Source organism: Vipera ursinii (genome assembly GCF_947247035.1).
Source record: "Vipera ursinii genome assembly, chromosome: 6".
Taxonomy (NCBI): domain Eukaryota; kingdom Metazoa; phylum Chordata; class Lepidosauria; order Squamata; family Viperidae; genus Vipera; species Vipera ursinii.
In genome coordinates, this window is record NC_139515.1 from 2,566,195 (window position 1) to 2,582,157 (window position 15,963).

At 45.4% G+C, this 15,963-nt stretch overlaps 1 protein-coding gene across 4 annotated transcripts in view; it reads right to left on the reverse strand.

The window, feature by feature from the left end:
- CRACR2A (calcium release activated channel regulator 2A) overlaps positions 1–15,963 on the reverse strand; it is a 43,700-nt gene that overhangs the window by 12,536 nt on the left and 15,201 nt on the right. For all 4 annotated transcript variants that reach the window (XM_083365842.1, XM_083365845.1, XM_083365843.1 and 1 more), the window contains 8 exons: positions 15,416–15,506; positions 12,975–13,070; positions 10,243–10,430; positions 8,437–8,508; positions 5,869–5,917; positions 5,251–5,336; positions 3,468–3,786; positions 1,421–1,553 (listed from right to left, as the gene is read on the reverse strand). In XM_083365842.1, the coding sequence (XP_083221968.1) occupies positions 1,421–1,553; positions 3,468–3,786; positions 5,251–5,336; positions 5,869–5,917; positions 8,437–8,508; positions 10,243–10,430; positions 12,975–13,070; positions 15,416–15,506 (1,034 nt within the window). The remainder of the gene's footprint in view (positions 1–1,420; positions 1,554–3,467; positions 3,787–5,250; positions 5,337–5,868; positions 5,918–8,436; positions 8,509–10,242; positions 10,431–12,974; positions 13,071–15,415; positions 15,507–15,963) is intronic.

The window sequence follows — 15,963 nt, forward strand, 5'->3', positions numbered from 1 at the left end:
AAGCCCAGAAGTCATCAAAGGGCCACGTTGGAAGACCCCCCTGTCCTAAGTGATCGTGAGGAAGCCGGATCGTGAAGGAAAGACAGAGCAAAGACCGCAGGAAGGACTAGGAACACTCTTCGGGATGCTGACGACACAATTCTCCCCTCAAAAAAAAAAGCCAGAGGGAGAATTTTAATCGCTTCTTGAACATCAAAAAGGCCAAGTACACAATGAGATGAAATGCGTGCCGGAATGCATTGGCAGATTGATCAAAACGACGAACGCCATTAAGTGTCAAAACTCTAGGGGGGCTACACAGCAGTAATTAGCAGGAAAAGAGTATGGAAAAGGAGGACATCAACCTGGCTACTAAATGCAGATTAGTCTGCACTACTGTGTTCCCCATAGCTACGACGGTTTTGAAAGTTGGAGCGTGAAAAAAAGTAGACGGGGCTGTGGGGGGGAGGAAATAGCCTCCTTTGAGCTGTGGCATTGAAGGAGGTTCCTACAAATTCCTTGGGCGGTGAAGATGGCACACAAGCAAGCCTCGGAGCGTATAAAGCCAGGCATATCACCGAAAGGCAAAGTCACAAAATCCCGTCTTCTTTCAGCCGTGTCGTGCAATCGGACTCACAGGAAAAGGCAGAACGGTCCTTGGCAAAAGGAAATGAGACCACACGCACACACAGAGACACACACAGACAACACACAAAATCAAAGCCGACCCCAGCCCAAACATAAAATAACTCTTGTTTACGTGCCGCAGCTGCCAAAAAAGCCAACACAGTGTTGGGCTGCATTAAACAGAGGGAGAGAATCGAGATCACGCGAAGTGTTACTACCACTTTACAAGGCCTTGGTAAGGCCACACTTGGAATACGGCATCCAGTTTTTCTCGCCACGACGCAAAAAAGAGGTTGAGATTCTAGAAAGAGGGCAGAGAAGAGCAACAAAGATGATCAGGGGACTGGAGGCTAAAACATATAAGGAACGGTTGCTGGATTTGGGATGTCTAATTTAATGAAGAGAAGGACGAGGGGTGACATGATAGCGGCCTTCCAATCTCTCAGGGGCTGCCCCAAAGAAGAGGGAGTCAAGCTATTCTCCAAAGCGCCTGAAGGCAGGACAAGAAGCAACGGATGGAAACTGATCAAAGAGAGAAGCAACTTGGAACTAAGGAGAAATTTCCTGACACTTAGAACAATCAATCAGTGGAACAACCTGCCTCCAGAAGTGGTGAATGCTCCAACACTCCAACATATAAATTTAATAAATTCAATTCAATTCAATTCAACCACGACCTGGATGATTTGAGAATCTCCATAGGAAAAAGGCATTTCTAAACATTTATCTAAAAAGGCATTTATAAAATTTATCTTTGGCAGTTACCAAATTCCAGACACCTGCGTTGTACGTATATCTGCCCTCTTTTACTTACCAACTGTGGCAGCCGTGCCTGGAGAAAACCGTTCTTCGCAGAATTGCTTTAAAAAGGACGTTTTCCCCACAGCCGAATTCCCCACCAGAACTATCTTGAAAATACGATCCGGAGCCGTGCGCAATGCTTCATCCTTCACACAAGCAGAGATATTAGGTGTTTAGGGATTGCATTGTTAGGCACAGGATTTTTTTTAAAAAAGGAACGCTATATATAAACCAGAAGCGGCTATGCAATTCTTTTATATAGGACTAATAAGAAAATGATCAGATAACAGTATTTGCGCCTTGGATGCAATCCCAAAACAACTGGAGCCCCACTTGAACACACCAGCGGCATTGACAAAATCCCCGTCGGTCAATTGCAAAAGGCAGCTTTGCTTGGAACGGCTGAAATCCTGCGATGATACCTTTAAGATCATGAAAAATCCACCTCTGCCTATCCCAGGTCCTTGGGAAGGACTCGGGAAGGAGCATAAAAATGGCAAATCCAGCCTGGACATCTGGCTGACTGTGCGACGAACCATAATAACAATTATAAGAGATTAAAATATGGGATGTACAGTAACGTAAAGCATCAAAACAATGCAATATAGCTTTAACCCTTGCTTACAGTAGGAAGCCTCACTGCTGTTCTCTTGATCATTTCTGTCCCTGATTTTAAAATTTCTTGATCTTTGAACAGAAGCAAGGGATTTATGTTTCCACATTTCTCATTTTACATCTTTATAATAGAAATGTAACTTCAGACTGAATAAGGCAAATGCACATTTCTTTACATATTTCTAGTGACGTCAGGGGGGAAAAAAGTTATAAAGATGATTGTTGGAAGCTATCCAGAAGTTGCTTGAACTTTTTTTAAGAGAGACCAAACAATTTATCGCCATTTGATTCCGAACTAATAATGAAGGTGCTAATATACTGCTGTTGCATTCTTTACCTAACTTTATAGACCAGATCGGGTGTAATCTCATTGTGAATTTTTAGAAGTTAATTTAGAAATTAATAACGCCTTGGTAAGATTGGCTCAGTGGCTTAGGACGCTGAGCTTGTCGATCAGAAAGTCGGCAGTTTGGCGGGTCGAATCCCGAGTGCTGCGTAGCAGAGTAAGCGCCTGTTACTCGTCCCAGCTTCTGCCAACCTAGCAGTTCAAAAGCACGTAAAAAAATGCAAGGAGAAAAATAGGGACCGCTACGGTGGGAAGGTAACAGCATTCCGTGCGCCTTTGGCGTCTAGTCATGCCGGCCACATGACCACGGAGACGTCCTCGGACAAGCGCTGGCTCTTTGGCTTTGAAACAGAGATGACCACCAGCCCCTAGAGTCAGAAACGACTAGCACGTGTGTGCGGGGGAACCTTTACCTTTACCTTAAGATTACGCTTGGAACGCTGCATCCAGTTTTGGTCACCACATTATTAAAAAAGATGTTGGGACTCTAAAAAGAGTGCAGTGAAGAGCAACAAACAGGATCAGGGGACTGGAGGCTGAAACACACGAAGAAGGTTGCTGGAATTGGGTATGTCTAGTTTAATAAAGAGAAGGACCTTGAGCAAAGAGTTGGACTAGCAACTCTTCCAATCTCTCAGGGGCTGCCCCAAAGAAGAGGGAGTCAAGCTATTCTCCAAAGCCGCTAAAGGCAGAACAAGAAGCAACGGATGGAAACTCACCAAGGAGAGAAGCAACCTAGAACTAAGGAGAAACTTCCTGAAGTGAGAACAATTAACCAGTGGAACAACCTGCCTCCAGAAGTTGTGAATGCTCCAACAGTAGGGTTTTTTAAAGAAGAGATTGGACAACCATTTGTCTGAGGTGGTCTAGGGTGCCCTGCCTGAGCAGGGGGTTGGACTAGAAGACCTCCAAGGTCCCTTCCAACTCTGCTATTCTATTATTCTGTTCATTTGGCCAAAGTGCACTTGACCCAAAAGAAAATCTAAAATCTCAAGGGAACAACCCAGCTCAGACAGCGCCAAGGACCCCACCCAGCTCAACCCTGAGCTACCAATACTCTGTTCCATAAAAATCTAAATCGGACGGTTTTTCTCCTTACGTGTGTCAGCGTTTCTTTTCCTACTGGCTCCTCCCTGGGTGAGGCACGAGACTGTTCAGCCTGTGGCCGCCGTTGGATTCCATTCACATCTGGTCCTCGTTCACCTCCATCTTCTTCAGACCATCCAATTAGCTGCCTCTCTGTCCTATTCAGAAGGTGTGGCAGATGGTCTTCCTCAATGGATATTAACCTTCTGAACTCCTTCCTCTGGATCGGGCCCCCCGGCTTATGGGGCTCGGGATCTAACGAAAGATCTGCATTCCCACCGAGGGAACTTCTTCTTTGGGATGTGCTAAAGGTCTCGTCTTCCGAAGGCTCTCTGGAAAGTTATTCGGGAAAACACACAACTCAGCAACTTTATAACCCGGTGGAAATCTGAACGTCGGCTCATATTTTTCACACCAGAACCCAGACACAGTTTATGGATATTCGGTAAATGAACCTTTTTTCAATAGCAACAGCGCTTAAACTTATAGACACAGCGACCGTCACCAATTGACAAGCATCCGAATTTTGATGACGTGCCCACGGGGGATGCTGCAACAGTCGTAAGTGTAAAAACCGGACATAAGTCCCTTTTTCCACTGCTGTTGTAACTTCAGTCACTAAACAAACGGTTGTAAGTCGAGGTCTGTCGATACAAAAAGGCTTGGACTCTGGGACCCTCAACTTCCAATAAAGGCACCAATATCTACCCCCTACAAAACAATCTTTCAGAGAAGGAGTGTTTTGGTTCCCAAATAAATTCTCAGTCATGGCTAAAGAAGATTGATATCCAAGATACTGTTGTGATTCCTCGCCAGCCAGCGGATCTGGCAGCTGAGTCTGAGGAATCAGAGGAGGAGGAGGAGGAGGGGGCCTGGAGTGACATGAGAGTCAGAGGACGGCTTTGAGGAGCTTCAAGACTCACAGTCGGACAAGGAGCCTGGCCCCTCTACACGTACTCAGGCTGAGCCACAGCTGTACTAGAGCCTTGGTGGAGCAGTGGGCTAATGCCTCCTTAAGTAACACCAGCTGCCTGCAATTAGTGCAGGTTCACATCCCACCAGGCTCAAGGTTGACTCAGCCTTCCATCCTTCCCAGGTAGGTAAAATGAGGACCCAGATTGTTGGGGGCAATTAAGCTGACTTTGTAATAATGCCACTTGGGGGTGTGTGAAAGCCCTAATAAGCAGGCATATACATAGAATGAAGGCTACTGCTAAGCTTGTAAGCCGCCCTGAGTCTTCGGAGAAGGGTGGGATATAAATGGAATTAAAATAAAAAATAAATAAATAAAATAAAATACTGGGAGCCTGAGTTGGACAGTGATAAAGAACAGCTGGGAAGTATCCCGGATGCACAAATGCGCAGGAAAGAGAAGCGAGTAGGACAGAGGAATGCAATGGGGTGGCTCCAAAGGCAAAGGAGAAGGCATTAGGAAGCCAGGCCTTGGCTGAATGATAAAAGGGAAGGTGTGGGAGCTGCTGGTTGCCGAAGGCAGCCGTTTGTGTTGAGGATCGAGTTTCTGTGGACTGTGTTTGTTGCCTTGGACCTTGACTCAGGTCTGTGAATAATAAAAGGGGTTTCGGTTTTTTCCTAAGGTTCCTGCCTGTTTCTTGGAAGAGGGGTTTCTGCTTGTGAGCGTAACCAGGACCCAAGTAGGCTGGGACAGAACAGATATGACTGGAGATTCGGAATATACCGAACACAGGAAATAAATATTTGGATTGGATATGTTGTCCAATTCTGTAAGTTATCTGGAAAACAAAAATAATGTGCCGAAGACACAATGGATGGCTTACCTCTTCAGTGAACCTTTTTCCAAATATTTGCCAATAATGGAGCCTGACCTTTGCTTCCGACTGACAGGTGCCTCATAGCCAGATTTCTGTGGAAATAATTATTTTAAAATGTCAGGGTCTACTTAATAAAACAGTAGAAGCCAGGCCGGAATGTCCAAACAATATAGAGAAGGCTTGTTTCTACCAGGTTGTCCTCGACTTACGCCCCAAAATGTCTGTTGCTAAGTGAGACATTTGTTCAGTGAGTTTGTCCTCGTTTTATGAGCTTCTTTGCCCACGGTTGTTAAGTGAATCATGGCAGTGGCTAAGTCAGTGACACGGCTGTTAAGTGAATGCGGCTTCCCCCTTTGCACTCTGATTGTCAGAAGGTCAAACAAAGGGCCTTCAATTCCCTTACCACAGAACTGGAGCTTCACCACCCAAGCATCGTTCATAATAATGGCTGCTGGGAGGTATTTCCTGCCCAGATTAAGACTCCCAAATTCCACCGCCTAGCACAGAGCCCGCCTGGTCTAAACGGGGTGGGAGGTAAAGTTTTAAATGGGAAGCTACAGAGGCCGTTTTTGTCTAAGGTCCTCGTGTAAAAAATCCTTTTTATCCAAAAAGCTACCGACGTACCTGATGAAGGCACACGTCACGCTGATCACTCAGATGTTTGTTCCTTTCCCTATAATGAGGAAGGAAGGAAGGAAGGAAGGAAGGAAGGAAGGAAGGAAGGAAGGAAGGAAGGAAGGAAGGAAGGAAGATGGGAATGACAGGAAGAAAGGGAGGGAGGGAGGGAGGAAAGAAGGAAAACAATAAGAATGACAGTTAGGAAGAAAGGAATGAGGGAGGGATGGAGGGAGGGAGAGAAGAAGGAAGGAAGGAAGGAAGGAAGGAAGGAAGGAAGGAAGGAAGGAAGGAAGGAAAACAATGGGAATATTAGAAAGAAAGGGAATGAGGGAGGGAGGGACGGAGGGAGGGAAGGAAGGAAGGAAGGAAGGAAGGAAGGAAGGAAGGAAGGAAGGAAGGAAGGAAGATGGGAATGACAGTTAGGGAGAAAGGGAAGGAGGGAGGAAAGAAGGAGAAAAATAAGAATGACAGGAAGAAAGGAATGAGGGAGGGATGGAGGGAGGGAGAGAAGAAGGAAGGAAGGAAGGAAGGAAGGAAGGAAGGAAGGAAGGAAGGAAGGAAGGAAGGAAGGAAAACAATGGGAATATTAGAAAGAAAGGGAATGAGGGAGGGAGGGAGGGAGGGAGGGAGGGAAGGAAGGAAGGAAGGAAGGAAGGAAGGAAGGAAGATGGGAATGACAGTTAGGGAGAAAGGGAAGGAGGGAGGAAAGAAGGAGAAAAATAAGAATGACAGGAAGAAAGGAATGAGGGAGGGATGGAGGGAGGGAGAGAAGAAGGAAGGAAGCAAGGAAGGAAGGAAGGAAGGAAGGAAGGAAGGAAGGAAGGAAGGAAGGAAGGAAGGAAGGAAAACAATGGGAATATTAGAAAGAAAGGGAATGAGGGAGGGAGGGAGGGAGGGAGGGAGGGAGGAAGGAAGGAAGGAAGGAAGGAAGGAAGGAAGGAAGGAAGGAAGGAAGGAAGGAAGGAAGGAAGATGGGAATGACAGTTAGGAAGAAAGGAATGAGGGTGGGACAGCGGGAGAGAAGAAGGAAGGAAGGAAAACAATGGGAATATTAGGAAGAAAGGGAGGAAGGAAGGAAGGAAGGAAGGAAGGAAGGAAGGAAGGAAGGAAGGAAGGAAGGAAGGAAGGAAAGAAGGAAGAAAGGAAAACACCAAAATTAAAGGGTATCTTCCAAGATTGCCCATTTACCAGAAAACCTTTCCGGTTGGGGGGCAGGGTATTTATCCTGGAGAAATGGTCTAACTTATTCCTATTTTATTTTGCGGGGAGGCAATTCTGGGATGCCATTTTTAAAAGATAGCTTCTGAATACCGGAATTTGACAGGTTTCTTCTTCTGCTCAATTACAGAGGGACCAATTAATAAGGATGGAGCCAAGCTGAAGGAGACGCTGAAAACCCCTGGGCGTGCAGTTGAATCGACACAAATGAGGCGCAGCAAAGGAAAAGAAAAAAAATGAATTACCCTTATGCAAATTAAACTGTGAAGAAAATGGGTGAGAAAACAGCTTGGTTTCCTCTCCATGTTCCATCCGGTTCCCGAAGTGCTCCTGCAAATATAGTCCTCCTAGCACAGAGGCCCCCCCCCCAACCTTTGGGGGCACCGGGGACCACCGCTTCCTTGGAGAGAGGTTATTCCGCGGACCGGAGAGCGGGTGGTTTTGTGTGCTGCCTGCCTCCCACGGATGGGGCCTTGCTCGTCTGTGCGGACCGGTTGCTGGCATGCTGCGGCCCGCTAACCGGTCCACGAACCCGGGGTTGGGGACCCCAGTTCTAGAATCCAAAGTGACAGAGCCTCCAGCTTGATTGTGCTACCAGCTGCTCTGGTCCCGCAGTGGAGGAAGGAGACAAGAAGTTCCTTTTCCTCCCCCAGAAAGTCAGGTGTGAAAGACCAGGTCCACGCGGGAAGCTCCAATTAAACCGATTTATTGCTAAAAGGCCTGTACACGGGGAACCTTCTCAATTAACCCTTGGCGCCTGCTTACAGTTAGGCAAAGGTCCATGGAATTCAAGGGAGGCTGGATTTAGTCTGTTTGCGACTACGTAGGGATTCTAGGCTGATCCCTCTTTTAACGCCACCCCTGGTTCTGCCATCCCTTCCCCCTGACCTACACCAACCGGCACCTGGTCCTGTCGCTCGTGAACTTTCTGGACTGTTGTTTCTCGGCATCTCAAAATTAATGGATATAACAAAGGGGCAATACTGGGGCCGGGATGAACCATTTGCCAGCTCTTGAGATGATCTGGTGCCTTTCGAAAGAACAGGCTCGTGACTGGGAGGTGCGACTTCATTTTTGTCCTTAGTGGAAGCACCGGTGGCCTCCCTGTCTCGTTGGCCCATTTGGAACGACCCGACCTAGATTTTATAATAAATGCTTTACAATTTTACTGGGAAAATATGTACGTGGATTCAATCCCTGACCTGGTTTTATTTAAACAAACGGCTTTGTCTTTCTTATACAACGCCGCAGTAAAGAACAAATTCATCAAAAAGGAAGATGACCTCCACACAAACACACACACACACACACACACACACACACACCACACACAACTTGTTTTGGAAACCTTCTTACCTCAAAAAATCCAACTGTTTAAGAAGTGCCAATTTCTCCCTCTCTAATATTTCTGTCACTCGCCAAACCTCACTGGAGAAGAGAACAAAACATACGTTATGTAAAAAACCATTTCGGCCTGCTCAGACAAAATACTAATAGAGCTGTGATTTACTCTCTCTTGTAAGTATTGCACTAGTAACTACAGAAACGGAGCAATTTCCTAATTACTCCGGTTTATTTATTGTTAATGGCTATGTTTAATCTAAATCTGAATAGAAAAATGCTCTGGAGACGCAATAAAAGTAAAGCAATGATCCAGTGTAGGAACATTGTTAAACTTTCATTTCAATAGTGGTGCGGGAAACCCACAATTTTACAGAGGCAGCATTAGTTAAATGAAGCTCTGGAGACCCTCAATTTTAACTAAGCAAACCCAGCCATTTTATTCCATGTCTTTGCCGAATGTTTGTCCACGGACTGTCCAGCTTATTGTTATTCTCTCTCTCAGATGATCCAAATCATAACCTAATGAAAGAATCGGTTGTGATATAGTAAAATTAACGCTGCTCGTAATAAGTGTGGTTTGAATCTCTTCTCTGATAATAAAAAATAGTCTCTTCAAGTTTTTCGTTTACTAAAAATCCCATGAAACTAAAAAACAAATGAGAAGCCTGCTTGGCACAAAAAGACAACGCTCTTGAAAGCCAGGGGAAAAAGGGCCCTTTTGATCAGTGTGCGCTGCCTATTCTAACAGATGCCAGTGAAAGATGGACACTAATATCACAATCGACACAAAAGCTACGAACGGTGCAAAGATACATGCTCGGCATCACAAGACAAGATAGAAAGACCGGCGCGTGGATCGGAGAACAAATGAAAACATACAATGCCATCGACAAGAGTCAAAGAATTGAAATGGCAACGGGCTGGTTGCATAGCAAGAAAAACATTGTCACCGTTTGCAGCCATTCATCCACGGTGGGAATCAATTTATCTGATCCATTAAGTAATCCTGCTGCCATCAACATATCTAACATCAAAGTCTCGATTTTTTCCCCCACGTTTTCCCCCATTAAACCCGAAAGGAAAGATTCTGGTTTTATCTTTTATCTTCCGTGTTAAGATGGGAATCCAGCTGCAATATTTCTTTGCTTTGTCACAAGTCCACCATAAATGATAAAAGGGCCCCTTTAAATACCTTTTGTGGCCACGAACCACGGCCACAGACCACGCAGGCAACTCAAGATTTAAACCATTAGTCTGCATCAAGCTTTCACAGATCCCCTGTGACAACATTGCAGGTCTCCAGGGATCTGTGGACCACACAGGTTGAGAACCACTTATGTGTAATCTATTGGCGTAGTATACTGTATACTGTATGTGGATCCATGCAGTGTGGGGTTGTTGTTTTTTTTTTGCATTTGTCTAATGAAAATTCTGTCAATGCACAGATTTTCTAAGTGCCATCCAAATTCTTTGGTATGGCATCCTGTGTGCCAATAACCATTGGGAGTATATGCAATAGTGCTTCTGTTGTTGTTATTGTTGTCATTATTATTATTATTATTATTATTATTATTATGACTTATATGCCGCCGTATCTCCCAAAGGACTCAGGGCGGCTAACAACAATAAAATACAATAATACAAAAGTTAAAAAGAAATTAAATTAAGGGCCCCAGTAGAATAAATTAAATTATTATTATTATTAAATTATTACAATTATTACTATTTTATCCGTGTTTTTAATTTGTGTAATAAAGTATCCATCCTTTTATAAAATCATTCTGCCTATCTTAATTCCCCTTTTCTAGAATTACTCACATTTCCTTCTCTTCCTGCAGTTTTTTAGCTTCATCCTGAAGTATTTGCAGCTGCTGTTGAGCAATAATTAACTCCTCCGAGGTTCTTTCCAGTGAATTCAGAAGCTCTTGGTTAGTAACCCTCAATTTGGTATTTTCTGTTGTAGTGTCACACCTAACATTCCGTAGCTCTTTGCATTGTTTGTCCAACTGTATCAAAAGAAGAATCGTAATTTTTTTTTTAAAAAAAAACCCAGCTGAATGGATTTTTTTATTCATCGCAAGTCCATAAAGTGCCTCCAAAGGGGAGTTTTTAAAATTTATTCTTATTTTTTAAAAAACAATAACAGGAAAAAAAAAGAAAAACAGAACGATAACTGTAATGCAAATGCATACGTTTTTAAGGGGGAAAAAAGTCTACATATAAACATTTAGCGAAGACCTCCAGATGCCCCAAAGTCAAATCAATCTAAAAAAAAAATGTGGCAAGGAAAGTCATAAAATGGGGGGAAACTCACTTAATAAATTTCCCACTTAGCAACATAAATTGTGGGCTCAGCTGTGGTTATAAATGGAGGACCGTCTGTATTTTATCTGTGCTTGAAAGTTTCATATCTCCATGCAGTGTATATGCTGGCTGTTGGAATCCATATTTTTTTTAAAATTCCATTTATATCCCGCCCTTCTCCGAAGACTCAGGGCGGCTTACAAGCTTAGCAGTAGCCTTCATTCTATGTATATGCCTGCTTATTAGGGCTTTCACACACACCCCAAGCGGCATTATTACAAAGTCAGCTTAATTGCCCCCAACAATCTGGCTCCTCATTTACGTTCAGTTACAGAACCGCTTGCACTAAATAAATAATTAACCCTTCCGTATAAAAGAAAATGCCTTTTTTTTCTTTCTTCTTTGCAAAATTAAAATTTATCTTATTACCTAGGCTCAAACTAGTATTACCATGACAACAGTGTAATAAGGCAGCTAAATGGCTGGAACTGGCTTTTTTTTTCTTTTTTTTTTTTTGACAGAGCGCAAATAAAACTAACATAGCCCTCAACACGTTACAAGAGAGGCAGCAGGAACGGCTCGTAAATCCTATAAGAACAGCCAATGTGTTATTTTTGAGGCCATGTGAATTTCTCAGTTTACCTACACTTGAGCCTTCAAACCCTGATAAGAAGAAACATTGGGGATTATTTACAGCTTCCGAGCAACGTCTCAGTAAGAGCTCAGTTGAGTCACCTCCGCAGAGGTCAGCCTGATATTTACGTGATACAAGTCAACTGGCCAGCCAGCTCAAGAAGTTAAATTCCCTACGTGGGGCTTGAAAAATAAGCAGCGGGCGGGGCGGCGCAGTCTGAAGTTTTAACGCAGGGGTGGATCTTTTGCGGAAAGGATTTGGGTTGGATGTCCTGTTGGCCGTGTAGTGTGGTGGCTTTCAAGGTCCCTGTTTCTTTCCCATCAGATGAAGCAGAAAGAAATAAAACTCTTTCTGTTTTTGAGACCTCCCTCCAGGAGGGTGTTTCGGAAATCCAGCAAACCATCAACAAATACGGCTGTCTTTTGCATCACGACCGCAACTGCGCGCAAAGCTGCTGTGGCTAAAGTGAGGCGGAGGGTTAAGTGAATTTCTGCCCCGTTTTACGACCTCTCCTGCCACAGCTGTTTAAGTGGATCCCTGCAGTTGTTAAGTTAGCGAGACGGTTGTTAAGTGAATCTGGCTTCCCCCACTGGTTTTGCTTGGAAGGTCACCAAACGGGGGCCCCAGGATGCTGCTTGCGCCATAAATACGTGTCAGTTGCCAAGAGGCTGAATTCTGATCACATGATCACGGGGATGCTGCGACGGGCGTAAGGGTAAAAAGGGATCACCAGTTACTTTTCCCAGTGCCGTCGTAACTTGGAAGAGTCGCTAAATGAACTGTGGCAAGTCGAGAAACATCTATGCAAGCAGGACCAAGTCGGCACTTCAGTGGTTCAAGTGACTTTCTTACCAGCGCAGCTAAAATGATGCAGCACACTGCCACCGTATGGCTAAGCTTGCATCAATTTTTTCTGCTGTTATAACTACATAATTTTTGAAGTGTTACTACCGCTTTACAAGGCCTTGGTAAAGCCACACTTGGAATACCTGCATCCAGTTTTGGTCACCACGATGTAAAAAAGACGTTGAGACTCTAGAAAGAGCGCAGAGAAGAGCAACAAAGAGGATCAGGGGACTGGAGGCTAAAACATACAAGGAAGGGTTGCTGGAATTGGGTATGTCCAGTTTAATGAAGAGAAGGATGAGGGGGGACATGATAGCGGTCTTCCAGTATCTCAGGGGCTGCCCCAAAGAAGAGGGAGTCAAGCTATTCTCCAAAGCACTTGAAGGCAGGAAAAGAAGCCACGGATGGAAATTAACCAAGGAGAGAAGCGACCTGGAACTAAGGAGAAACTTCCTGACAGTTAGAACAATTAACCAGTGGAACAACCTGCTTCCAGAAGCTGTGGATGCTCCAACACTGGAAGTTTTTAAAAAGAGACTGGACAACCTTTTGTCTGAAATGGTGTAGGGTTTCCTGCCTGAGCAGGGGGTTGGACTAGATGACCTCCAATGTTTCTTCCAACTGTGTTATTCTGTTATTCTATTTACTTCCATGTATCCAAGTCTGGTGTATCCAAGACCTCCAAGGTCCCTTCCAACTTTTTATTATTATTGTTGCTGTTGTTGTTATTGTTGTTATTACTATTATTATTATTATTTTCACCTACTGCTTTCTGCTTCTGAGACAGCTGCTCCAATTCCTCCTCCTTTTCGACAAGCTTTTCCTCCAGTTCCTGGTGTCGGGACTGGAACCGCTCAGCGCCCTGCAAAATTGGAGAATAATAAAAAGAGCAGGGGGATCTGAGTGAAAAGCAATGGAGAAACAACCAATTGTGAGAACAAAACAGTGGCAGATTGTTGTTGTTTTGCAACACATCCATAGGGGGGGGGGAAATCACACACGCCAAACACACATACGCACACACAGACACGCACACGTACACGCAAAGAGCTTTCAGGCGGGTTTTGAGCAAGTTAAAAAACAGATGATAAGAGATCCAGAGGCTAAGCTACACAATGGAGGGAGCTAGGTGTGTCTAGTCCAGGGGTCTTCAAACGTGGCCCTTTTATGACTTGTGGACTTCAACTCCCAGAATTCTTCAGCCAGTCATGCTGGCTGAGGAATTCTGGGAGTTGAAGTCCACAAGCAGGGGTCTTCAAACGTGGCCCTTTTATGACTTGTGGACTTCATCTCCCAGAATTCCTCAGCCCAGCACGCTGGAGTTGAAGTCCACAAGTCACAAAAGGGCCAGGTTTGAAGACCGTTAAGAACTAATATGCAGAGGTCTCCTTGTGCTACCAAGGAGTTGCACAGACAACGAAGGGTACTGAGAGCAGTAAGAGTCACACAGTAACCACAAGAGTACACTGAGTTGTAAAAGCAGAAAGTGTTTTACTTTTGAGGTGGTGTAAAAACAAAAATGCACGGTCAAAAATAAACAGTCCAGGTCATACACAATAGTAACAGTCCAAGGAGTATTCCAAATACAAAGTCTTCTTACCGGTCCAGAGGTCAAAACACAGTTGTGCAGGTTTATCACAGTAGTAAACCAACAGTACAGCAAAACAGCAATAGTAGAGAGAGCAGAGAATTTAGAGAGAAAGAAGCTACGTTCCTAGCTCCCTCTTATGGCCATGAGAACACTTACACACCCATTGGCCAATTAACGTCTTAAAGACACAACATCATGGTTAATATATTTTCAACCCAACATTGTAGGCTATCACCATATGCCTAACAAAGACCCCTGGTCTAGTCTAATGAAGAGAAGGACGAGGGGTGACACGGTATCTTTGGAGTCTTCCAAAGTTTGAGGGGCTGTCACAGAGAAGAGGGGGGCTCGACCTATTCTCCAAGGCCCCGGAAGGCAGGACAAGAAGCAACGGATGGAAATCCCAAAGATGCTTTTTTTTTTTTAAATGAGGCGACTGGACTTTCTTGTTTTTCTTTGGAAACATTTCTCATCCGAGAAGTTCCTTCAGCTCTGAAGAAGCTTCTTGGGTGAGGAGCGAAATGTCTTCAGAGAAAAACAAGGAGGTCCAGTTGCCTCGTAAAAAAAGGCATTTGGGGGACAACCAGGACCTGGAGGCCGGAGAACCTCCGGAGACATTTAGCAATGGGTGGAAACTCATCAAAGGAGAGAAGCAACCTAGAACAGTGATGGCGAACCTTTTAGAGCAGACATGTCAAACACAAGGCCCGGGGGCCGGATGTGGCCCGTGAAGTGGTTTCATGCGGCCCGTGAAGCCATCCTGGAAACAGTGAGGGAACGGCCCCCACTGCCTTGGCCCTGGCCCAGAGACCCTCCTTCTGCCAGAGACCCCCAGATCTGTCCCACTCCTGCCCAGGCCCCCATAGGCACCCTTGATGCCAACGATGTAGAGCTGGCCACGCCCACCCAGTAGGCCATACGCACTCTAGCCACGCCCACCCAGTAGGCCACACCCACCCAGGCCACACCCACCCGGCCCCCTGAGGGCAACCGCAATGCTGGTGCGGCCCTCAATGAAGTTGAGTTTGACACCCCTGTTTTAGAGACCGAGTGCCCAAACGGCAACCCAAAACCCACTTATTATTTCTCGCTGGGTGCCAGGTGGGCATGGCCCACTGGGTGGGTGTGGGTGTGGTGGTCATGGAAGATTGGGTGGGTGTGGCCAAGATGGGTGTGGTCACCTCAATGTCGCTCGTGGGGAGGGGGGGTGGCTGGTTGAAGAGGGACAGTTGCCACTTCCGAGGCATGGGGCGGGTGCCCACAGGGAGGGCTCTGAGCGCCGCCTCTGGCACCCGTGCCCTAGGTTCGCCACCACTGACCTAGAACTAAGGAGAACTTTCCTAACGGTGAGAACAATCAACCAGTGGAACGGCTTGCCACCAGAGGTTGGGTGCTCCGTCGCTGGAGGTCTTTAAGAAGAGAGATGGACAGCTACTTGTCTGAAAGGGTAGAGGGTCAGGGTTTGAAAGACAGAGAGGAACAATGGCCACATTTTAATTCAAACCCATGTTTGGTGCCATCGTTCATTTTACCGTCACAGTGCGAGAATGACTCCACAGTCAGATTCTGCGTACATCCATCTGCCCTTCGAAGGCCCGTATTAAACCGATACTTGCCTCCAACAAGACTTTTTCTTTCTCGGATTTGATCTGCTGCTCCATTTCTTCGTACAGCCGCTGGAGTTCGTCGTCGTAGGCGGACATTTTGCTGATAGGGGATTTTTAAAAGCACAAGAAATTACATCTGGGTCGGAACACCAGCAAGAAAGCTGGAGAGACAAGAAGCCACGTAAACTTCCTTCCGAGAGAAAGTCGCGGTTGGACAGACAGGCAAAGCTCCCAGATAAATCTACGAGTCACGCTCAGCAACATTTCAGGACGGGCAGTCCTCGACTTACAACAGCTTGCTTAGTGTCCGTTCAAAGTGACAAAGCACCAAAAAAAAGTGACCTTACGACCGTTGGTCACACTTTACGACCGTTGCGGCATGGCATCCCCATGGTCACGTGATTTACTTTTTTTTTAAATCCCATTTATATCCCGCCCTTCTCCAAGGACTCAGGGCGGCTTACAAGCTTAGCAGTAGCCTTCATTCTATGTATATGCCTGCTTATTAGAGCTTTCACACACACACACCCAAGCGGCATTATTACAAAGTCAGCTTA